This window comes from Erythrolamprus reginae, chromosome 3 (genome assembly GCF_031021105.1).
Source record: "Erythrolamprus reginae isolate rEryReg1 chromosome 3, rEryReg1.hap1, whole genome shotgun sequence".
NCBI lineage: Eukaryota > Metazoa > Chordata > Lepidosauria > Squamata > Dipsadidae > Erythrolamprus > Erythrolamprus reginae.
The window spans coordinates 170,944,491-170,966,877 of NC_091952.1; the positions used below are offsets into that span (position 1 = coordinate 170,944,491).

Consider the following 22,387-nt stretch of genomic DNA (forward strand, 5'->3'; position numbering starts at 1 on the left):
CACTTCCCCAGCGATGAATAAATAGAAACAGAGCACTGATTTGGGTGCTTGCATTCAAACATAAATAAAATGGAGGAGGTATAGCTGCCATAGCATGTTAGGATAGGATTACACTATATCTGGACTTCTAACAACAAATGCCTTATATATTCCGATTCCGTTAGCCAGGACAGGACTGCACATAGGTCACATAAAGTGAGTCTGCATTTCTGGTGAAATCTGCTTAAGGAAGTGACTGGCCATAAAACAGTTCAAGCAACTCTCCTCGAATAACAAGAATGTGTCAACAGGAAAAGAACTGTGTGATCAAAAGACGCAATTTACATTGCCTGGGGTAAACAGGACGAAGGCTGTGATAAAAGACCTTGCTTTGTGGTAAACAGGAGATAGCTGTGTTAAACAACAAAAGGTCCCAGGAAATTGGCCATGAGAGACATTTGCTTAGTAGAAACTAGTTACGTGCCATATGGAGATGGGAAGGACTCGGAAGTTGTGTCATCTCTTAGAGTTACGTTATTGGATGTTTGTATATCACTTGACATGTATGTGTAATCATTCCCATTTGCATATTCCCCCAATAAAAGGAGGTGCACAGCTCAATACTGTGTCATTTCACCCAGAGAGAGATGTGTCCAAGTCTTCTTTCTAGGATTCGCGTTTGTGAGTGACCCCCCTTGTCTGGGGTTGCTCTAAGTCCCTCTGAAGACATCGTTCCCCTCAGGGACTTTGCAGCACCCTCAGAAGGGTTAAACAAGACAGAGGAAGAAGGGGGGGGGAGAACAAAATTTAAAAATATAACATCAACGTCAGTTTTTTTGTCATATATTAAACATTTTATATTTTAATTTTTCTCAACTTTGAACACATTAACAAACAAGGGGATAAAAAAGATTAAACAAGAGTTAGAACAGGGGAAAAAGGAACTTGGTGATGATTACAGCTCGTAAATTTGCCTCATTATCTCCCTCACCTCGTCCTCAAGGTCTGGTGGGACGATGCACTCGTAATCCAGATCCGGCTGAGCTGGAGCAGAAAAATAGCCCCCCCTCCTCCTGGGTGGCGCATCATCTGCTATTTTGATTTCTTTTTGGGTGCTGTCTTCAGGAACCACGCAGCCATTACGTCGGGGGTGCCCAATCATACGAGTGGTGGGAGCCTCGTCTTGTTCGTTCGCAGTGATAAAGCTTTCATTGGTGAATTCTGTGGGGGTCTGCAGCACCATGTGGATCTGTTTGGCTGGGTCATGGTGCATGTCCACTGTGACTTCAATTGTTCTGGCTTGGATTGGCTCCTCATCCTCGCTGTCTGAAATTGCAGCATAGGGCACCTGCTGCCATGGGAAGCGCGCACAGCTTTTAGAAAAGAAGTAAAGACGCTGGTGTGTCAGTAGGCCTGGAATTTCTCAGTTTTGACACCTAGGTTAAAAATAGCTCCCTAGCAAAGAATGTGAGGAATGGTAGCTGTGCCAAGTTGTAAGGAACTTCAAAGCAGCTTAACTGGTCCTCCCTCTAACAGGAATGCACAAGCTGACACTCTGGCATTGTCAAAATATGGCTGCAGAATTTTTTTTCTTGGCAGGACAGGAGGGCCAAAATGAATAAATACAGGGGAAGCCATGTCAATATTAAGCTTACCGTATTTTTCGGACTATAAGACGCACCGGTATATAAGATGCACCAAGATTTCAAAGAGTTAAGTAAGAAAAAAACCCTCTGTGTGCCCCATTTTTTTTGCAAAAAATATGGTGGGTAAAGGGTTTGGGAGGCCTGCAGAGAGCTCCTGGGAGCTGAGAGAAAAAATGCACCCGGTTTTGCCAAAAAAAAACAACGGACATTATTTGCCCTTTTTTCAGATAAAGGGGGGGGGGGGTTTGCCTTTTTCTAGCCCCCAGGAGCTCTCTGCAGGCTTCCCAGATCCTCTGCCCACCCCATTTTTGCAAAAAAACAGGCTCATTTTTTGCAATAATGAGATACTGGGACAGGGCTTCTGGAGTCCAAAAATGGCTGTATTCGGTATATAAGACACACCGAAAATGCCACCCTCTTTTGGGGGGAAGTGCATCTTTATACTCCGAAAAATACGGTAATTGAATATCTATCAGATCAATTCACTTTTAGATTGATCTCGCTTTGTTTAGTACACCATTTCATTCTCCAAAATTTGCATGGACTGCTCTAAAAGCATAGAGTGTGGTGTACACACAGAGCAGAGGTGACACCATGGCCTTTGGAACATCACCAAATGTCGTCCCCCCCACCAACCCTGACTTTCCGATTTATACACAAACAATTTGTGAGCCTGTAAGATTATATCTCTTTCTAATTAGGATTTTATTTTATTTTAACATGTATGCTTGTTTATTTTGCACCCCTCTTTCTTTATATACTGCTGCCTGCAAAGATTGCTGAATGTTACACTTATCACCCCTGATCTGGTTGCTCAGTAGCAGTGTGGGCTCCAGCCGGAACACTAAATTTGGCTCGCCACCGTGACTCATGAGTGCTTGTGGGGCCATCGCGATTTTGCACGAAGCCGCAGGTGTCCCTTTGTTTTGGTGAGGGTTTTTTGCTTCCGCGCATGCCGAAACACGGGCACATCTGCGGCTCCGTGCGTGATTTTGCTATTTCCAGAGGTGCAGAAGCAAAATCGTGCTGGCCCTGCAAGCGGCGAGTCCAATTTAACATTCCAGCTAGCAGCCCACCCTTGTTCAATAGACCATCTAATGCATTGATTGATTGATTGATTGATTGTTGAAAGGGACCTTGCAAGTCATCAAGTCCAACCCCCTGCTTAAGCAGAAAATCCTACAGCACCCCAGCCAAATGACAGTCTAATCTCCTCTTGAAAATGTCCAAAGTTCGGGAGTTCACAACCTCCGCTGGCAGGCCGTTCCACTGGTTGATCGCTCTGACCATCAGGAAGTTTTTCCTTATTTCTAGATTGAATCTCTCCTTGGTCAGCTTCCAACCGTTGTTCCTCGTCTGGCCCTCTGGTGCCCTGGAAAGCAGCGTGACCCCCCTCCTCTCTGTGACAACCCCTCAAGTACCTGTGGACTGCTATCATGTCCCCCCGGCCCTTCTTTTCTCTAGGCTATCCATGCCCAGTTCCAACAATCTCTCTTCATAAGTCTTGTTTTCCAGTCCCCTAATCATTTTTGGTTGCTCTTTTCTGCACCTTCTCCAGAGTTTCTATGCCACCTTTGAAGTTTCTATGTCTCTTTTGAAGCCATGGTTAAGTTAGATCCAACAGAAGCACACACACACAGGTGAAAATATGGGAAAAAGAAAAAATCAGGCTTGCAAGTGATTTTGAACAGCTTACTTGTTCTTAATTCCGGATGCTTCAGTATAACCATGGCTGCACACTGCTGGGGCTCCATAGACATCTCCGGCAGAAGGCTGGTCAATCTTGGAGCAACTAATGTTACTACAAAGAGAAACAAAAATGCTCAAGCATCCATACTTCAAAAGAAAAGGAAGCAGTCCCCATTCTTTTCTGCTAATCTTGTGTCATGTTTGTCGGTTATATTTTAGGTCACTAGGCGAGAATGTATTTATAATAGCAGTGATGAGAGTTCTGAATATGCAAGAAAAACGGCCATTATATATTTTTTACTCTGCTTTGCTAAAAGAAAAAAAAGTGTTGTCAAATATGACATTAAAAAAGAGGAAATTATAAATATTAATAATAAGGTAAATTAATTAGTTGCCTGAATAGGGTATTACAAAAAATAAACAGCTAGGCACAGATGAAAATGGTTTCCACTCCAACTCATTCTGACATAATTGCATTTTTAATTCCTGCATTTCACCATATTTATTTTTCAGTAAAAGTGTTAAACTTGTAGTCATCCAGTCATTTGTGTGTGTGTGTGTGTGTGTTTCTGTAAGTGTTTCTGTTTGCACGGATTTTATATGCACAATTTTGGAAGCAAGAAAAAACCCCAACTACTCTGTCACTCTTGATTAAAATAATGGAATGCGCAGAAATGTCCAAACTAACAATGGAACTTCAAAACAAGGATGAGACAGATTTCTACAAAGCTTGGGATAAATGGTACCTCTGGTTAAAAAAAAGGAATTATCTAAAAATTACCCATCAAGAAAAATATCCAACAAAAACAACTTGAAAAAATAGCAATTTACATCACAAATCATAACATCAAACCGAAACAACAAACTGTAAACATCGATCCACACGAACTCCAACTTTACAAAGAAAATAAACCCCTAAATGAATTATATATATTGGCACTAAAAACTGCATTCAAAACATATCGATAAAGCCTTAGGGTAAAACACACCAACTACGAGCTCAAACTACAGGCCGCAAATCATGAAAGACCCAGCTCTAACGCTGGTTTTCGCTTCTCTATCCCCCCCTTCTTTTCCCTACCCCCCTTCCTTCTATATCTACTTCCCTCCCTTCACAAACCCCTTCTCCCACTCCCCAATTACTACATAAGTAGAGTGTAAAAAAATGTACAATATGCATATCTCCTTTGTCTTTCTGTATTTGGTTTTTATTGTATATATTTAATAAATTTATTTTCAAAAAAAAAGAAAAAAAAAGAGGAAATTATAAATATTAATAATAAGGTAAATTAATTAGTTGCCTGAATAGGGTATTACAAAAAATAAACAGCTAGGCACAGATGAAAATGGTTTCCACTCCAACACATTCTGACATAATTGCATTTTTAATTCCTGCATTTCACCATATTTATTTTTCAGTAAAAGTGTTAAACTTTTAGTCATCCAGTCATTTGTGTGTGTGTGTGTGTGTGTGTGTTTCTGTAAGTGTTTCTGTTTGCATGTGTATAATCATAAATCCACACCCATATACCCTGCTTATGTTGGCCGCACTTACACACTTTCCCTTTGCCCATGGGCAACATTTTATCCTGCAATCCAGAAATTGGTGGCAAACTTCACCCACACACATGTCTGGATTTTAACTGCCATCACACACACACACACACACACACAAAAAGCCCCTGGAACTGTTTAAACACTAGTGCTTAAAAACAAGTATAAAGTACAATAGGCTGAATGAATCAATGTTTATTTTTATAAACAACATTTATTTTTTTTAAAAAGGAGAGCAAAACAAAACATATACGAGGATCCGGATTGTGGGAGCAATATGCTGGCTCTGTTAAAAAGTGCTATTGCTAACATGTTGTATAAGCCACCCTGAGTCTAAGGAGAAGGGAGGCATTAAAAAAAAATCAAATAAATATAAATAAATAAATATAATTTAACCTACTCTTATTAAATACATGACTCTTGCAGATTTGGATGCTACTGCTGCGGATCCTGAGATATACAGTGTTCCCTCGATTTTTGCAGGTCTGAACTTTGCAAAAAGTCTATACCATGGTTTTTTAAAAAAATATTAATTAAAAAATACTTCACATGTTTTTTTCTATATCACGGTTTTTCCCGCCCGATGACGTTATGTCATCACCAAACTTTTGTCTGCCTCTAATAAATATTTTTTTAATAAACTTTAATAAATTAACATGGTAATAATCTAAATGGTTGGTAAGGGAATGGGAAATTGCAATTTAGGGGTTAAGGGAAGGCTTGTGATACTGTTCATAGCCAAAAATAGTGTATTTACTTCCGCATCTCTACTTCGCAGAAATTTGACTTTCGCAGGCGGTCTTGGAACGCATCCCCCGCGAAAGTCAAGGGAACACTGCGGAGGGGAAAACTGCCCTTTCTCCACCTTCTGGAAGGTCGAAAATCAGCTGGCCAGCGTGCACATGCATATTGTAGCTGACATAGGGCAACACCTTTCATGCCCTCAGATATGATTCATGCGTGTCCGTAGGTTCACCATCACAGGGATTTTACATAGTTTTGAATCTTTGGATTGTTTTTTCTTCTCATATTGATGGGACAGGGAGAGAACTAACCTAATAATGGAAAAAAATGCCACTCAGGATGGCTTTACCTCCTCCTCTCTGCTGGTGGTTTCCAACACTAGGAATGAGAAGGGGTTTGAGCCTATCTAGCTAGAGCAGTGGTTCCCAACCTTTTTTTGGCCATGCCCCACCTAAGAACCTCTAAACTCCTGAAGCCTCCCCCCCACCATGACATATAATTCTTATTATTCAAAAAGTGAATTACTCACGCACAGGAAGCTTAAAAGGCCATTAACTAGGTTTGAACAAGGTTCAAATTGCCCCCATTAAAAATGAAATTGCCCCCCTGTGGGGCGTGGGTCCTATATTGGGAACCAGGGAGCTAGAGTCTATTTAACTTGGCCATGCAGAAGTTAGGAAAAGCCACCACATGTCAAGATAAGATTCTTTATGCATGCCCTGAATGACACAATCCTATGGGGAAAAAAACATTGTGTTATCTTGGCCCTGAACTGGGAGCAGGGGATAATTAATTGTTGGCAAGCAGTACAATATGCCAAGGGTTGGGCTTTGACAAGTTTGTCAAAAGCAGTGGAGTTTCCAGAAGTGGCTGAAGATACTTCCTAAACTAAACAGGAAGATTCTGTTCTAGGCACATTGGAATTCATGCAGGATATATTTATCCAAATTACTAAAAGTAATGTAGAGATTAACAGAGAACCGAAGAAAGTGATCTCTGGCAAAACTCTTTGAAAAACGGCCGATACACATTTGCTCACAACTCATCCTAATTTGGCCACTGAAGACTGATTTTTGGAGCAGTCAAGACAAGAAGCAGAAATCCTCAGAGCAATATGACAGTGCAAACAAGGAAACCGTTGTGCCATTCAAGAATGCAGTCAAAACTCACACAATTATTTCCTTGTACAGATATAGTGGAAATAAAGTTCACCAGAGGAGAACTTTGACCGTGACAAACCTCCAAGTCATGAGTCAGCAAACTCAGATTACATTATATTTGCAAGTTATGAGAGACAAAATAGCAGAATCTTTCAATATTTGATAAAGAGGCTTATCCTATTTTAGTATGATGTGCAAAAAAACAACAACAAAAACCAACGTGCTGTGTACATAAGAACCTTCAACTCACATAAGAAACTTGACATTTTCTTGATAGGGCTGGTAGATTAAGCTGAAAAATGTATGCAGCAGTAAAGCTATTGGAATCATCGGAGATATAAGTCAGGCTCATAAATATGTAAATATATAATCACTTTGGAAGGGACAAAGACATTTTGTTTCCTTTAGTTCTTCAGGATGCAGGATGAGGACTTGAACATTCAGCATAGCATAACAGGAGTAAGGGGACATGATCAGAGATCAAATCTCCAACCAGGAAACTCACTGGATGACTTTGAGAGCTGGTCACTCTCTCAACTTAAACTGGCGAAAAGACAGACATGAACAGAACCAAAAATGATTGGAGATGGAAAAAGTAAAACCAAAAAATATGTTCAACTCCTATCTTCAAAACGTGGCTACAGAGCACTGCACACCAAGACAACTAGACACAAGAACAGTTTTTCCCCCGAACGCCATCAGTCTTCTAAACAAATAATTCCCTCAACACTGTCAAACTATTTACTAAGTCTGCACTACTATTACTAATAGTTCTTTCTCATCATTCCTATCACCTATTTCCTCCCAATTATGACTGTATGATTGTAACATGTTGCTTGTATCTTTAAGATGTTTATTAATATTGATTGTTTCCTGATTGCTTATTTGTACCCTATGACAATCTTTAAGTGTTGTACCTCATGATTCTTGACAAATAAATCTTTTATTTTATGTACACTGAGAGTATATGCACCAAAGACAAATTCCTTGTGTGTCCAATAACACTTGGCCAATAAAATAATTCCATTCTATTCTATTCTATAATAAAACAAAAAAATTGATTTCGCTCCTGCTTCTTGATTCTCTGGGTGGAAGATGAGTGGTGGGAAGTGCTATCCCTCTTCAAAATGAAAGTATAAAGGTCAGGAGCAAAAAGAAACTATTGTTCAAGGGTTCAAGGAGATCTTGGACAAGAACAAACAGGAACGATTAAAGTATAAGGACTGGGCTCTGGGCTCTTATTTACCAAACCAGTTATTTACTGAATTTCAAAAGAAAAACAATCCTCCTGAACATAGTTATTTTTTAAAAAGGGTGGCTGTTTACATAACAAATGCTTTTCCCCAAGTGCATCATGTACCCTTTTGCCTACTGTGTAATAATAACATGGACGGCTCCTTACTTCAGCACCTCCAAGGTTTTGTGATCCAGAACTAGATTGGAGTTTCCAGTCAGGTCCAGTTCCTGCAGCGTCGCAGGCAAAGTTTCAGGCAATTTGACTTTGGTCAGTTCATTACAGCTCAGGTCCACACACTGAAGAACAAAGGGAGAGTTAAAATAAACAGGCCATAGGTCTTTGGAACACAGAGCCCTAATTGTTACATAGACTGCTACAGTAAGAAATCAGAGTTCCAATTGCCACAAGTGACATGCACAGTAATAAACCAAGGTCTGGGACTGTACCATTACAGACCAAGGGTGGATTTTGCCGCTCGTGAACTTCACTATTGAGAAAACTATTACATAAATCCAAGAATGTAGAATAAGCGTTATTCCTTAATATCTCATTTCCGGTGGGTAAGTACAGTGGTACCTCTACTTATGAACCTAATTCGTTCCGTGACCAGGTTCTTAAGTATAAAAGTTTGTAAGAAGAAGCAATTTTTCCCATAGGAATCAATGTAAAAGCAAATAATGTGTGTGATTGGTGAAACCACAGGGAGGGTGGAGGCCCTGTTTCCTCCCAGGAGATTTCTAGAGAAGCCCCAAGGAGGCTTATCCTCGCCTTTTCCGACCCTTTTTCCTCCCAGGAGATTCCTAGAGAGGCTCCACGGAGACATCTCCCCGCCTTTTCCTGCCCTGTTTCCTCCCAGGAGATTCCTAGAGAGGCCCCACGGAGGTTTCTCCCCACCTTTTCCGGCCCTGTTTCCTCCCAGAAGATTCCTAGAGATGCCCCACGGTCTGATTTATTATGGTCTCCAACTTAGTTACTTTGTTCAATCCTATATCTCTTAACTAAAAGCTGAATATAAATAACAATTTATTACAGAGGACAGACAATAATCATTGAAAGCTATCCAAATGGCTGGGGGGAATTTTGTAAATGCTCAAAATGGTTGCTAGGAGTTGAAAATGATTTAGTGGCGTATAATTAATCAACGGCAAGTATGTTTTAGCTGCAGCATGATAATGTTCACTAAGCTGTGTTCACACTAGAACCAACCAAGGAGAAAAAAAATCTGGAAAGGTAATCCACTATGGCTTGGAGGCCCAAAAGTGATGATACAATATTCATAATTTTTTGTCTGTCTGTTTGTCCATTCCCCCCCTTGGGGTAAATAAATTTTTCAGCTGCATATGAAAATGGCAGGGTGAGTGTGAGGATAACTTATTGACCTTGAGATCTCTTGGGCATCTAAAACAAATGAATGGGGCTTTATAGGTTCACAGACTATCTAACATTAATTAACAAAATGTTATGATTACATTGTTGTTGTTTTATTATCCTTTACCCTCCAAATTTATCATTCTATCAAACAATGGCTTATATGCATACATCCAGAGGTGGGCTGCTATGGTGGAACGGTGGCGTGTGCTCGCCCCCTTGGCTCTGAGTGGTAGCAGAGTCCAGCACAATTATGCAATTGCACTTGGGCAGGTAGCAAATCGAGCGCCTGCATCTCCGCATGATTTCGCTACCTGGACTCTCAGAGTCATGGGGGTGAGCACATGTCACCGTTCCACCTTAGCAGCCCACCTCTATATACATCTGTATGTGAGCACTTGCACGCACTCAGAGAAATATGCTTAAAATTAAATAAAACAATTCTTGAACCTGATAATGTAGTTTATATTAGACATAAGCATCAGGCTGCAGTCCTTTTTTTCTCTCCAAAGGCAACAATCAAGGATATATGCCTTTAGCAACAATCTAAGAATGCCATAAAATTATGGAAGAATTTCTAACCTCAGGACAAGATGTAATGACTCATAGCTCCTTTTCAATTGGATTAAACTCTGTGTGTAATTAGCTTTATTTGTTGCTTACCGCACAAGTTCTGTACAGTACAATGTATTTTCAACTCAAATTTTAATAGATTACCACTACTACTAAATTATTAACAGCAATAATCAATTCATTGCAATTAATGTTACTAAATTTTAAAATATAACATCAGTGCAATAGTTGTTTAATGGGTCCAAGTAGAAATATATTTCATCTGTTTCTTCTCTGACAAAAATGAATGGGAGGTAATACCCATCACAAAAACAACAAATATAATAGGAAAAAACATGGTCTTTCTAATGAAATAAAAATGGAGATGATTGAAGGTAAGAAAACAGGGAGCGATGGAAGAAAACTTGCTCTCTGTTTTCTCACCTTCAATCATCTTCATTTTTATTTCATTAGAAAGAGCATGTTGTTTTCTATCATCTATGTTGTTTTGGTGATGGTTTCTTTTCAAATAAGGCTGCAAAAATCAGTCAAGTGGACACCTGGTCCACTTGACAAAGAATGACCCTTTAATGTTTAGTTTTGTGGTTAGCCCTAACCAGGTGAGTATAACCTAGGACTATGATGGTGAACCTATGGCATGCATGCCACTTTGGGCATGCAGAGCCATGATGCCTGGCACATACGGCATTGTCCGTTCCTCTTCTGGGTTTCTAGCGTGCATGCACAGGGGATGATCAGTTGGCTCTTGTGTTTGCAGCAGTGCCGAAAACTAGAAGAACTTATTTTCCATTTTCCGGTGGAAGCATGTGTGCTGGCCAGCTGATCAGCAAATGCGTGGCAGTAATTGGAAGACTTGCCAGCCGGCGTCCTTATGCGCACCAGACACCAGAAGTACATTTTCTGGCATATACATGCCCTCTGGCAACCCCTCTTCCTGGTCACAGCCCAGATGAGTGCATGCGTAAAGTGCTGGGAGAGAAAACAAGAATTTGTTCCTTTGCAAAACGTAATAACTCAGAGCAAGTTAAAGTTGTTTTTGATTTGCTTATTTTGAAGCAGGGTCACAAAACACCAGCAATAATGGCCTTCAAGTCTCTAATACAATAGCATTTAGACTTGTATACCACTTCATAGTGCTTTTACAGCCCTAAGCAGTTTACAGAATCAGCATATTGCCCCCAACAATCTGGGTCCTCATTTTACCCAACTTGAAAGCTGAGTCAACCTTGAGCCGGTGGTGAGATTTGAACCGCTGAACTACAGCTAGCAGTTAGCTGAAGTAGTCTGCAGTGCTGCACTCTAACCACTGTGCCACCCCTGCTCTAAACTAGAAAGGTATGCTGTAGATGTGATTTTCAACCTTTTTTGAGCCGCGACACATTTTTTACATTTACAAAATCCTGGGGCACACCACCAACCAAAATGACACAAATCAAATAAATAAATAAACAAACAAACAAACAAACACACACACACACACACACACACACATACATAACCCCCTCGTATATACAATCCCATGTAACATCCCCTTATAAATACAGTCAATCATCAATCATCCCTACTCAAATTTATATCTCATTTCTGGGTACTTCTCCTGTCTTTCCCCCTTTTCTCTCTCATGTTTGTCATTTCTCTCTCTTCCTCCCTTTTTCCCTCATTCCTTTTCCCTCTCACTTCTCCTCTTTTTCCATCCCTGTCTCTCTCCTCCCCCCCTTATGTGTGTGTGTGTATACACACTGGAACCATTTCCAAAACCAGTTGAGGGCTGGGTTTTTTTCTCTTTTATTCTTTTCAAAAACAGGTGTGGGCTGGGGGGCGTTTCTTATTATTTGGGTGCTTTTTACCATATGCTTCAAGAATCACCCCTCTCTCTCTCTTTTGTTTCTCTCTCCTCTCATTCTCTGCCTCAATCATTTCTCCTATTTTCTCCCCTTTTTGTTCTCATTTCTCTCTCTCCTTTCCTCTCCCTATCTGTCTCTCTTGCTTTCTCTCTCTCTTGCTATCTCTTTTTCTCTCTTATTTTCTTTCTCTCTCTCTTGTTCTTTCTCTCTCTCTCTTTCTCTCCCTCCCTCTTTCTCTCTCTTTTTCTCTCTTGTTTTCTCTCTCTCTCTCTTGCTTTCTCTCTCTCTCTTGTTTTCTTTCTCACACTCTTTCTCTCTCTTGTTCTCTCTCTTGCTATCTCTTTCTCTCCCCCCTTTCTCTCTCTCTCTTTCTCACTTTCTCTCTATCTTGCTGTCTGTTGCTCTCACTCACTCTCGTTCTCTCTCCGTTCTTCTCAGCGGAGGCTGGCGAAGGTGATATTCAATGTCGGGGGCGCGCGGGCGGTTGCGCGCGCTCCCTACACCCCTGCTAGCCGCTCGGAATATTCAAAATAAGAAAAGCCTTCACCGGCGAAGGTTTTTCTTATTTTGAATATTCCGAGCGGCTAGCAGGGGGGTAGGGAGCGCGCGCAACCGCCCGCGCGCCCCCGACATTGAATATCACCTTTGCTGGCCTCCGCTGAGAGAACGCCTGCCCCGTCTCTCCTGCAACCCCCTTGCTGAGAGCCCAGGACGAAAGTGCTCTCGGCAAAGGTGAGACGGGCAGGGCGTGCGTTCCGGGTGCGGGAGGAGCCACGTCGAAAGGCAGGAGACAGCGGAGGAGGAGAGGGGGCGGGCGGGGGGCAGCGCCGAAAGGCCGAGGGGGCTGGAGGCACCGTGAGGAGGCAGGGGCGGCCGCGGCTCATTTCCCTTCTGCTGCCGGCGCCTCCCCGCCCCCCCGCGGGCTGGCAGGGGGATGAGGAGCGCGCGGCCGTGAAAAAGGGTGCACGCAGGGGTATTTTGGGGTGCATGCGCGCAGACACGCGCAGCTTTCGGGGAAGCGACGAGAAGCCATGGGCGTGAGGGGGCCGACTTTCAAAGCAACCTTTGCCGGCCTCCCGCGGGAGGGTGCCAATAGCGGCGGCAGCGGGGGACAATAGCGGGGGGGAGCCGCCTCGCGGCACACCTGACCATGTCTCGCGGCACACTAGTGTGCCGCGGCACACGGGTTGAAAAACACTGCTGTAGATAAAGTTATAAATTAGAGATCAGCAATAGAAGTTGACCTTTCTACAACTTCTTCACACCTTCACAGTCTCAACAGCCTTGCATGCCATCCTGTATTTTGGAGAACAATAAAAGATTTAAAAAAAAAAAAACCATGAATGTCTGTGAAATTCAGGATGGCTCAGTTTCTTCCTCCTTATCTCGTACATTAGATTTATAGAAAGCTGCCCTAATTCTTTGAAAATCAGTTTTCCTTTGATGTCTGAAGCAGCGGTGTTATGAACCACTTTTCAGAGCAGAATATTTTAGTTTGCCCTTAACTAGGTATGGAACTTGAAGCCTTCCAAATATTGTTGAATTGCAAATCCCATCATTTCTCTCCGGGGGCTCTGTTCCTAGGGTTTGTAGGAATTCACTCCGTCACTAATCCAATGTTTCTTACTTTAGATGTCACCAGTTTAAGAATCAAAAATAAAATCCCACATGAGCAGACACATACATAGTCTATCCTCAGACAGGTAAACTTAATTTGAACTTGGCGATAGGATTCTCACTTTAGCGAGACATAAATCTGATAGACATCCAGGATCTCAGCTCAGCCTTAATTGCAACTTACACTGTGACACCTTTCAAACGATGTTTAAGGTGGCAAAAAAGATCGCTGACAGGAAAACAACATGTCACTTAGGTTCAAATGAAGCATGAAAGCAAAACTGGTACTTCAAATTGTATAATGGCATTGCCTCTATTGCATAAAGAAATCCCGTATCACACACACACACACCCAAATCTCTTTGAACACTTTGTGTGTATTGCCCCAATTAGAACAGCGGAGAAGTGCAATTCAAAAACATCAACGTTTTTTTAAAGGGACAGAAAACAAAGCAGTCTTTTAAACCAGATGAATATTCTAACCTATGTGCTTTTCCATTTTTACCATTCTGAGACGAAGAAGACAAATCAGAGCTACCATTCTGCGGTGAAGGTGGGACGGGGGTGAAATCCAGCAGGTTCTGACAGGTTGTGAAGAACCGGTAGCAGAAATTTTGAGTACTTTGGAGAAGCAGCAAATACCACCTCTGGTTAGCCTGAGAGTGGGGTGGGAATGAGGATTTTGCAGTATGTTTCCCTGGAGTAGGGTAGAAACGGAGGTTTTGCCGTATCCTTTCCCTGCCACGCCCACCAAGCCACACCAGGCCCACCAAGCCACGCCCATAGAAACAGTAGTTACTGTAAAAAAAAATTGGATTTCACCACTGGGGTAGGGTCCTATCTCTGGGGAGCCATATCCGTACTGTTTTAATCTTGCGCCTTCTTGTAGAAGGATGATTCAATTTGGATAAGAGTTGATCTATCAGTGTTTTATAAAGCAGGACACGGAGGACATATGAGCCCTGCAAATGTTGTGGCGAAGGGGTACATTAGTTTATGTAGTAGTAACAGTAGCAGTACCAGCAGCATCAAGACTAGCGAAGGTAGCTACTAGGGGACTGAACCGTAATTCCCCAAAAGAGAGATTTATTCAGAATCTTTAAAGTTTATTGCAGAACTCGGTAGCCCTTGACTAAGGAAACCTTTTGGTCAAAGTGGACCCTTTGAAAAGACACTAGGTATCTCAGCTTCACTCAATAAACAGTAGCAGAATTCGCTCAAGACCTCTTCCACCTCTTCAGGAGCTAGCAGCGGAAGACCCGAGAGAAATGTACTTAACTGCATACACAAGACGTGCTAGTAACACAGTAGATAAGCTGTGCTGCAGAAACAAGAAATTCAACCTGTTATATATAACAGCCCCTAGCTGTTAAAATTTAGATCTCTTTCACCTATTCCTAAAAAGGCAATGGACTTCTTGCTGCTTGTTTCTTGACCATGGATGTGGAAAGCAGCTGGACTGTCTTATGATAAAAGGTTGTATCTTATCTATGACTCTTAGAATTCAGACTTGGCCACTTCAGCCTCTCACTAAAAGATTGAGACTGTAAATTCCTCTGTCTGCTCAGGGAGATTTTGATAACTTGTCCAATATTCAGTATGTGCCATCCTTCTCTAATTTGAGGTTGGAGCAGAAGATGGACCTGTGCAAAGGCTCTCCTAGCCACAGCTGTCTTACTAATATTTTAAACCGCACACACTCATTTGTTTAATGTGCTCTCCGTTCGTAGAAGTGAGAGATACGTAAATCCAATATACATAGATAGATCTGGTATAGATAGATCAGAGAAAGGTCATATTCTATCAGAATACAGATAGTATTCTAAATGTTAATTATTTCGTGGAGGGCTTCCCAAATTTAAAGTCTACAACTTCTGTGCCAGAATTAGAAGGGAAAAATAACAGCTGCAGTATAGGTAGTAACCAAGACCTGTGACGCTGATGGCAGAACACACTTCTCATATCATTTCACACTTTTTTCTTCAGAGAACAAATAAGCAACTGCATGGGAAGCAGGGCAAATTATACTATTTCTCAATAAAAAGAAGTTAGGAAAAGAAATAATCCAACGCAAGTGTGATATCTAAAATACAGCTGAAAGATGAGATTAATTCAGACTTGCTCATTTGCTAGTATGAACAGTCAAATGCAGTTTTCCAATATTTACATTTTTTTAAACCATTATGTTATGCCCCCCAACCCCCCCCCCCAACCCCCACAAAGTTTTAACTGCATCCTCATTTGAACATTTCTAGACAGCAAGTATGGATAACAGTAAGGACAAAAAAACAAAGCACACATAATAGCAGAGAAATTAAGTCTAGCTATGGTCAGGAATCTCACACGCTAAATCTGAGCTGGTCCATTATGGAGCAATTTATTTTTTAAAAGATACTTTGTCCACAGGTAATCTAGGGCAGTGATGGCGAACCTACGGCATGCATGGGGAGCCATATCTAAGGGCACGCAAGAAATTCCTCCATGTCAGCACCAGCTGATTTTCGGCCTTCCGGAGATGGGGGGTCATTTTTACTTTCCCTAGGCTTCAGGGTAGCCTGCAGTGTCCGTGGATGGTGAAAAACAGACCCAACAGGCCTATCGGAAGTTTAGAAACAAACTTCCCGTTGGGCCGTTTTTCATCCTCCCCAGGCTTCATTTCCTAGCGACAACACATAGTCAAACAAGTCATTTGATGAGCTTCATCCCACTCTGGTTTCTGCAGGGATGCAGGCAAAACAAAGTCCTCAGGGCCTTGTGAAAGAGAGTCAAAGTGGGAGTGGGGGCTGGTCTAATTTCTGAAGGATAATTTGTGAAAAGGAGGGAGCCACCACAGAGAAGGCTCTTTTTCTGGAACCCATCAGATGTACCACCTCAGGGGATGCAATTCCTTGCCTCTTCTCTCTAGTATGTGGGGTGGATGTGACAACCAGCACTTTGAATTGCACCCAGAATGAACTTGGCAACCAATGTAGCTCCTATGGGAGAGATATTACAGGTGCGTACCTGCACAAAACCAGGATGGACACTGTATTTTGAACCAACTGGATCTTCCAGATGCTTTTCCCAATCCAGCTCCCATTATCCCATATTAGTACTATGAGATTGGAAAACATGAAGCTCAACACATCAAAAAGGTAACATGTTGTGGAAGTCTGATTTAGCAGAATATATGATTCACAGACTGGGCTTCTGGGTTTATAGATAAGTAAAATTTGTCCCTAGACCAAATTCAACATTTTAGAATATTACTCCCTATAGATTCTGATGCTAGCAGAATTGGGAAAAAACGCACATATTAACTGAAAAAAGTTTCACTTTAAACCACGGATATAAAAGCTAACAAAACATAGCATTATATGTTTTGTCCTGAAATGTCAAAATGTCAAAATTCTCAACATCAGTAACCACAAGCATGCATTATGCAGCTGTGAGAGCAATCATGGGCTTTCCCAGATATGCCCATGTCTCGTCAACACTTCCCGGCTTGCACTGGCTGCCGATCAGTTTCCAGTCACAATTCAAAATGTTGATTATGATCTATAAAGCCCTACATGGCATCGGACCAGAATATCTTCGGGACCGCCTTCTGCCGCACAAATCCCAACGACTGATTAGGTGCCACAGAGTTGGTCTTCTCTGGGTCCCGTCGACTAAACAATGCCGTCTGGCAGGACCCAGGGGAAGAGCCTTCTCTGTGGCGACCCCGGCCCTCTGGAATCAACTCCCCCCCCCCAAGATTAGGACTGCCCCCACTCTCCTTGCCTTTCGAAAGCTCCTAAAAACCCACCTATGTCGCCAGACACAGGGAAACTGATACGGGGTGTATGATTTTTTATGTATGGATCATTAGGTTGTGTGATTGTTTTTTTTATAAGAAGGGTTTTTAATTGTTTTTAACATTAGATTTTTACATTGTGTATTGTTGTTGTGAGCCGCTCCGAGTCCTCAGAGACGGGCGGCATACAATAATAAATGATGATGATGATGATGATGATGATGATGATGATTATTATTATTATTATTATTATTATTATTATTATTATTATATCTGAGATTAAACTCCAAGTAGTAGTATAATGGCCCATAATTGATACATAAGATTTCATTGTTAATTAACAATGAGAAACAACTATTAACTGTAAAATCAATTAGATAAATTCTCAACAATCCGGTGGGGGGGGGTTACTGGTCTGTGGCCTGCTGGGAACTGGTTTATGCAAGTGGCGGGCAAATGAGCAAAGTTTCATCTGCGTATGCATGGGATCTAGGCTGCACATGAAACCATCCCTCCTCGGTCCCTGGAATACAATTTTTCCCCCCTGAAGCTAGAAGATAGATTAGGGGCCACTGGCATACACTATCTTTGGATGAATGCAGATGTACAAAGCTGAACTTCAAGTACAGCAATATATAATCTATACTCCTGATGTAGAGGTCAACATAAGAATTAGCTGGTTTATTCAAAGATACTTGAAAAATGCATCTCTCAATCTCTATTTTGATTTCCAAGAATGTTGCATATCAGATTGCAACTTGTCTCTTTGCTAATCAATCAAATCCCTTATTCTGATGTGCACTCGAATAACAATATATTGAGGTGTGTGGTTTTTTTAAACCAAAAGACATTATATTCATGTTTTTAAGGATGAATGAAGAGTACAAACAAATTATGCTTTCCATACCTATCTGGTTTAGTGTTCTCTTTCCTAGGAAACCCCGAGTAAGGTTTAAGGACTTGCTCATCAAAGAATACTGGGAAACATTTGCTTCTAAATCCTTAAGTACTATATCTTATCAGGTTTGGTAGCAACAACTGGAGTAAGTTTTGCAAAGAAGCATTTCTGCTCACTGTAATTTGTAATACAATTTTCGGAGAAAAGTATCCATTCTTTTGACATGCTAGATCTTGATACTCTCAAATATCCATGATGAAATTAAATGCTGATTTCTGTACAGGGAATAACAGAATGACCAGATTGCTGAATGCAATCCGGATAGTATTCTCCAGCTAAGGGATCAAATTATTGGTCAACCTGTGTTTGTGTCTCAAGCAAGCAAATCCTTTCTATAGCAAATGCAGTGGGTAACGTGGTTGTGTAATCATCCCAAGGACTCACTAAGCAGCATTAATTAAATCAGCAATGACTTATAACATAATTTCTCTTCCCGTGCTTGTAACTCTTAGTTACTGTACGGTAAGCAAAATTTACAATACCAGGGAAGTCTGATCACTTTGTGGTTTCAAGGAGAGTACAAAAACATTGAACTCCACACGGTTGATAGATTTCTGCTTCTAGATGCTCATAAATCTCGATATATTTAAAAGCCAACATTATTCATGCCCTCAGAACACTTTTTATGTTCCACAGTGGATGTCAGAATCTCACAGCCTAGATCAGTGATGGCGAATGGAGCCATATCAGTGGCACCCGGAGCCATATCTGCTGGCATGCAAGCCATTGCCCTAGCTCAACCCCAACCTGCATGTGCATGCCAGCCAGCTGATTTTTAGGTCACACAGAGGCTCTGGGAGGACATTTTTGGCTTCCAGAGAGCCTCCGGGGGGATGGGGGAGGGTGTTTTTAATCTTCCCCCGGCACCAGGGAAGCCTTTGGAGCCTTTGGAGCCTAGGCAGGGCGAAACAATCTATTGGGCCCACCAGAAGTTGGGAATCAGGCCATTTCCAGCCTCCAGGAGGATGGGGAGAGGAAGCTGTTTTCGCCCTATCCAGGCATTGAATTATGGGTGTGGGCACTCACGCATGTGTGATGCCGCGCACCTACGCTCTTCGGCACCCAAGGAAAAAACAGATCGCCATCATTGGCCTAGACAGACTGAATAAGTCAAGAGTGTGATTTAAATGAGGCTATACAGTATATGTCTAAGCATCAATCTGAAATGATTTGGGTCTTGCAACACGAAATGTATGGATTAGTTGGCCCCACTAGACATACACTATGGGTGCATGAGATTATGCCTATCTCTCCATGAATAGCCACTGATTAAAAGCCCAGGTCAGGATTTTTTGATTGGGGAATGGCATCCTATCTACATTCCCAACTTATTCTCCAAGTGTAGTGGAAAATATCACTGTCCTCAAGAGCAACAGTGTACAAAAAAAAAAAGTTGTGCAAAACAAACTCCTTCACATATAAATACCAAATGAGTATGCCATCTAAAAACAGTACAGTAATTGCGTTATCATCTGACCAAATAAAGGATACTTTAGAGCAGTGTTTTCCAACCTTTTTTGAGCCGCGGCACATTATTCATGTTTTCAAAATCCTGGGGAACATTGAAAGGGGGGGCGGGGGGGGGCTAAAGAAAAGTTTGGACAAAAAAACCTCTCTCTTCCTCCCTTTCGCTCTATTTCTCCCTCTTTCTCTCTTTTCCTTCCTTCCCTTCTTTCTCTCTCTCCATCCCTCTTTTTCTTTCTTCCTCTCTTTTTTGCTCTTTCTCTCTCCCTCCTTCCCTTCCTCTATGTCTTTCTCTCTCCCTTGCTCTCTCTCTCTCTCTGTGTGTCTCTCTTGCTATCTCTTTCTTGCTTTTTTCTCTTTCTTGCTCTCTCTCTCTCTTTCATTGTCTCTTGCTATATGTCTCTTTCTTTCTCTTTGCCTCTCTTGCTATCTCTCTTTCTTTCTCTCTCTTTCTCTCTCTCTGCCTCTCTTGCTAAGTCTCTCTTTTTCTCTTGCTATGTCTCTCTTTCTTTTTCTCTCTCTGCCTCTCTTGCTATGTCTCTCTTTCTCTCTCTCTTTCTCTCTCTCTCTTTCTCTGCCTCTCTTGCTAAGTCTCTCTTTTTCTCTTGCTGTCTCTCTTTCTTTCTCTCTTTCTCTCTCTCTTTCTCTATCTCTCTTTCTCTGCCTCTCTTTCTCTCTCTCTTTCTCTGCCTCTCTTGCTATGTCTCTCTTTCTCTCTCTCTCTCTCTCTCTCTGCCTCTCTTATATGTCTCTCTTTCTTTCTTTCTCTCTCTCTCTCTCAGCTGACTGCAAGCGGGAGCCCTGACGGCGGCAGCTGGACGTGCTGCTGGACGCTGTATATGCCAGGCCCGCAGCGCTAGCATGTACGGCGTCCAGCATCATGTCCAACCGCCACCGTCAGGGCTCCCGCTTGCAGTCAGCTGAGAGAGTGAGAGAGAGAGCTCCCTCTCGCCGCCGCCTGGAGCTCCCTCTCGCCGCCGCTATCTCCCCACGACTGCCTGTGGCCGCTTCAGCCCCCCCCCGCTCCCACCGCCAGTGCCCTCCCGCCGGGCCCCAAAGGACACTTGCCACCGATGCCAGAGAAGCTACAGTTGGGCGGTGCGCTGCCGGTGCCTCCGATCTGGGGCTCCCACTCGCAGCTGTCCCTCGGCTCCTGCCTGATGCCGCGGTTTCTGGCGCTCTCCTGCTGGGCCCCAAAGAAGGAAGGCGAGAAAAAGGTGCGAAGAATGAAGCTCTCCAATCACTTGACAGAGGTTCTAAAAATGGAAAAGATTTAATAAGATATTATAATTATATTGGGATGAATATCTAAATTTTCAACAGCAAAAAAAAAAAGACTCTCAAGACTAAACTATTAGTAGAAAAGCTTCGGAAGAAAGAACTTTCTGAGTGTCAGCGTACTGATTCAATGCTCAAAAGGAGACTCTTTAATGAACAGTCTGCTTCATCTCCAACCCCTTTAACACAATATACAGCCTCATTTGATTAGGATGGGACAACTCTCACTTGTATATTAGAGCAGCAAGATTTTCCCACATAACTTGTAGTATCCACCATACATATATACATACATACATACATACACACACATACATATACATATATATATATATGCAGTATATTAAAAGTTAAGCTGATGATCAAGACTTTTAGAGAGAGTTAGCAGGCAGGCTGCATTCAGCATTATGGATCTTAATAAATTAAAGTAAATTTAAGATCAGAAAAGTGTTTTTCCTTTTCCATTTTTAATATGCAATGATTTTCACACATGAGAAACACAAATTCATTCCAAGATTCAATCAATCTAAACTGGGCCAGAGAGAGTGAGTTTGACCTTAGATTTTAAATAAAGCTTCTTCAGAGAAAATAAACCACAGGTTAAATAGCATGGATCAGCTTTTTTTGACAATCTTCAGACTTTTTTTATATCCCTATGCCTGTATTTGTATTTTGCCCCAGAACACTTTTACAAACCAAGGCGCATCATTTTGAAAATGAGAATTAGTTCCACCTAGAAAACAGAAACATTCAGTCTTTCACATATGCATATTTATTTTGTCTTCTGCCTAATGAAAGGTGTCACACATGCCTTAAGCCAGCATTCCCCTAATTTGCACTCAGGTACAGGTAGTAGCTGATGATGCTTTCTCTCCTAAAGGTGAAGTAGTAACTTTTCTGACCCGCTTCTTTTATTGTAAATATGGAGAGAGGGGTGTGTGAGAGAAAGAGTATCTGCAGATAGTAGAAAACTACTATTCATTTATGTACGCCCACACCCCCATCTAGAACCCTCCCAGGTTCCTTCAGACAACCTTCATTCCTTGGCCATGAGCCTCCTGAAGAAATTAATAGACAAGAAAGTTCCAAAGGCCAATCAGGAGATCTACTTTTTTCACAGATCTCTTGCACCTTACTTTTTCTTCCAACTTATAACCGAATTATAAACAAGACTGGGAAAAGTAGACCAAAGGTATCAGAAGTCAGAACATTTCTGATCCATTTCTGAAAAACCTTCCAGAAGTAACAGGGACCAAAATAAAACCACCAGGCCCATCACATCTTTCCCCCACTCGCTTGAAGCCCGGTTTTCCACACTTGACCGACTAGAGGTGCTATTAAAATACTCAAAGGTGAAACTATTCCGCGCTGAGAGTAGGAGAGCAGATCTTCCCATTCCGGTCGGAAAGCAGCTCTATCCCCTGGCTTCTGCTCAACCCAGGAAGCGGCCACGGTTAAGGGATGATTCACACGCTCCCCTGAGCACAAAAACACGCCTCCC

General features: G+C 42.0%; 1 protein-coding gene and 1 pseudogene across 1 annotated transcript; both read right to left on the reverse strand.

The window, feature by feature from the left end:
- Positions 1-22,387, reverse strand: part of LOC139165448 (PH domain leucine-rich repeat-containing protein phosphatase 1-like) — a 47,549-nt pseudogene that overhangs the window by 21,816 nt on the left and 3,346 nt on the right.
- Positions 811-22,377, reverse strand: LOC139164712 (uncharacterized). The gene is made up of 5 exons (XM_070747163.1): positions 22,213-22,377; positions 20,677-20,864; positions 8,175-8,305; positions 3,322-3,426; positions 811-1,352 (listed from the first exon to the last, which is right to left on the reverse strand). Exons 1-5 carry the CDS (start codon positions 22,280-22,282, stop codon positions 935-937), a joined length of 912 nt encoding a protein of 303 aa, XP_070603264.1. The 5' UTR covers positions 22,283-22,377; the 3' UTR covers positions 811-934.

Bases quoted from the DNA above. Each gene is read 5' to 3' on its own strand.
- LOC139164712 (XM_070747163.1), bottom strand. From the start codon at position 22,282: ATGGGAAGATCTGCTCTCCTACTCTCAGCGCGGAATAGTTTCACCTTT. The intron at 20,865-22,212 runs GTCGGTCAAGTG...TTCCATTTTTAG, and splicing joins GTATTTTAATAGCACCTCTA to AACCTCTGTCAAGTGATTGG. The intron at 1,353-3,321 runs GTAAGCTGTTCA...CTTTTCTAAAAG, and splicing joins GCATCCGGAATTAAGAACAA to CTGTGCGCGCTTCCCATGGC.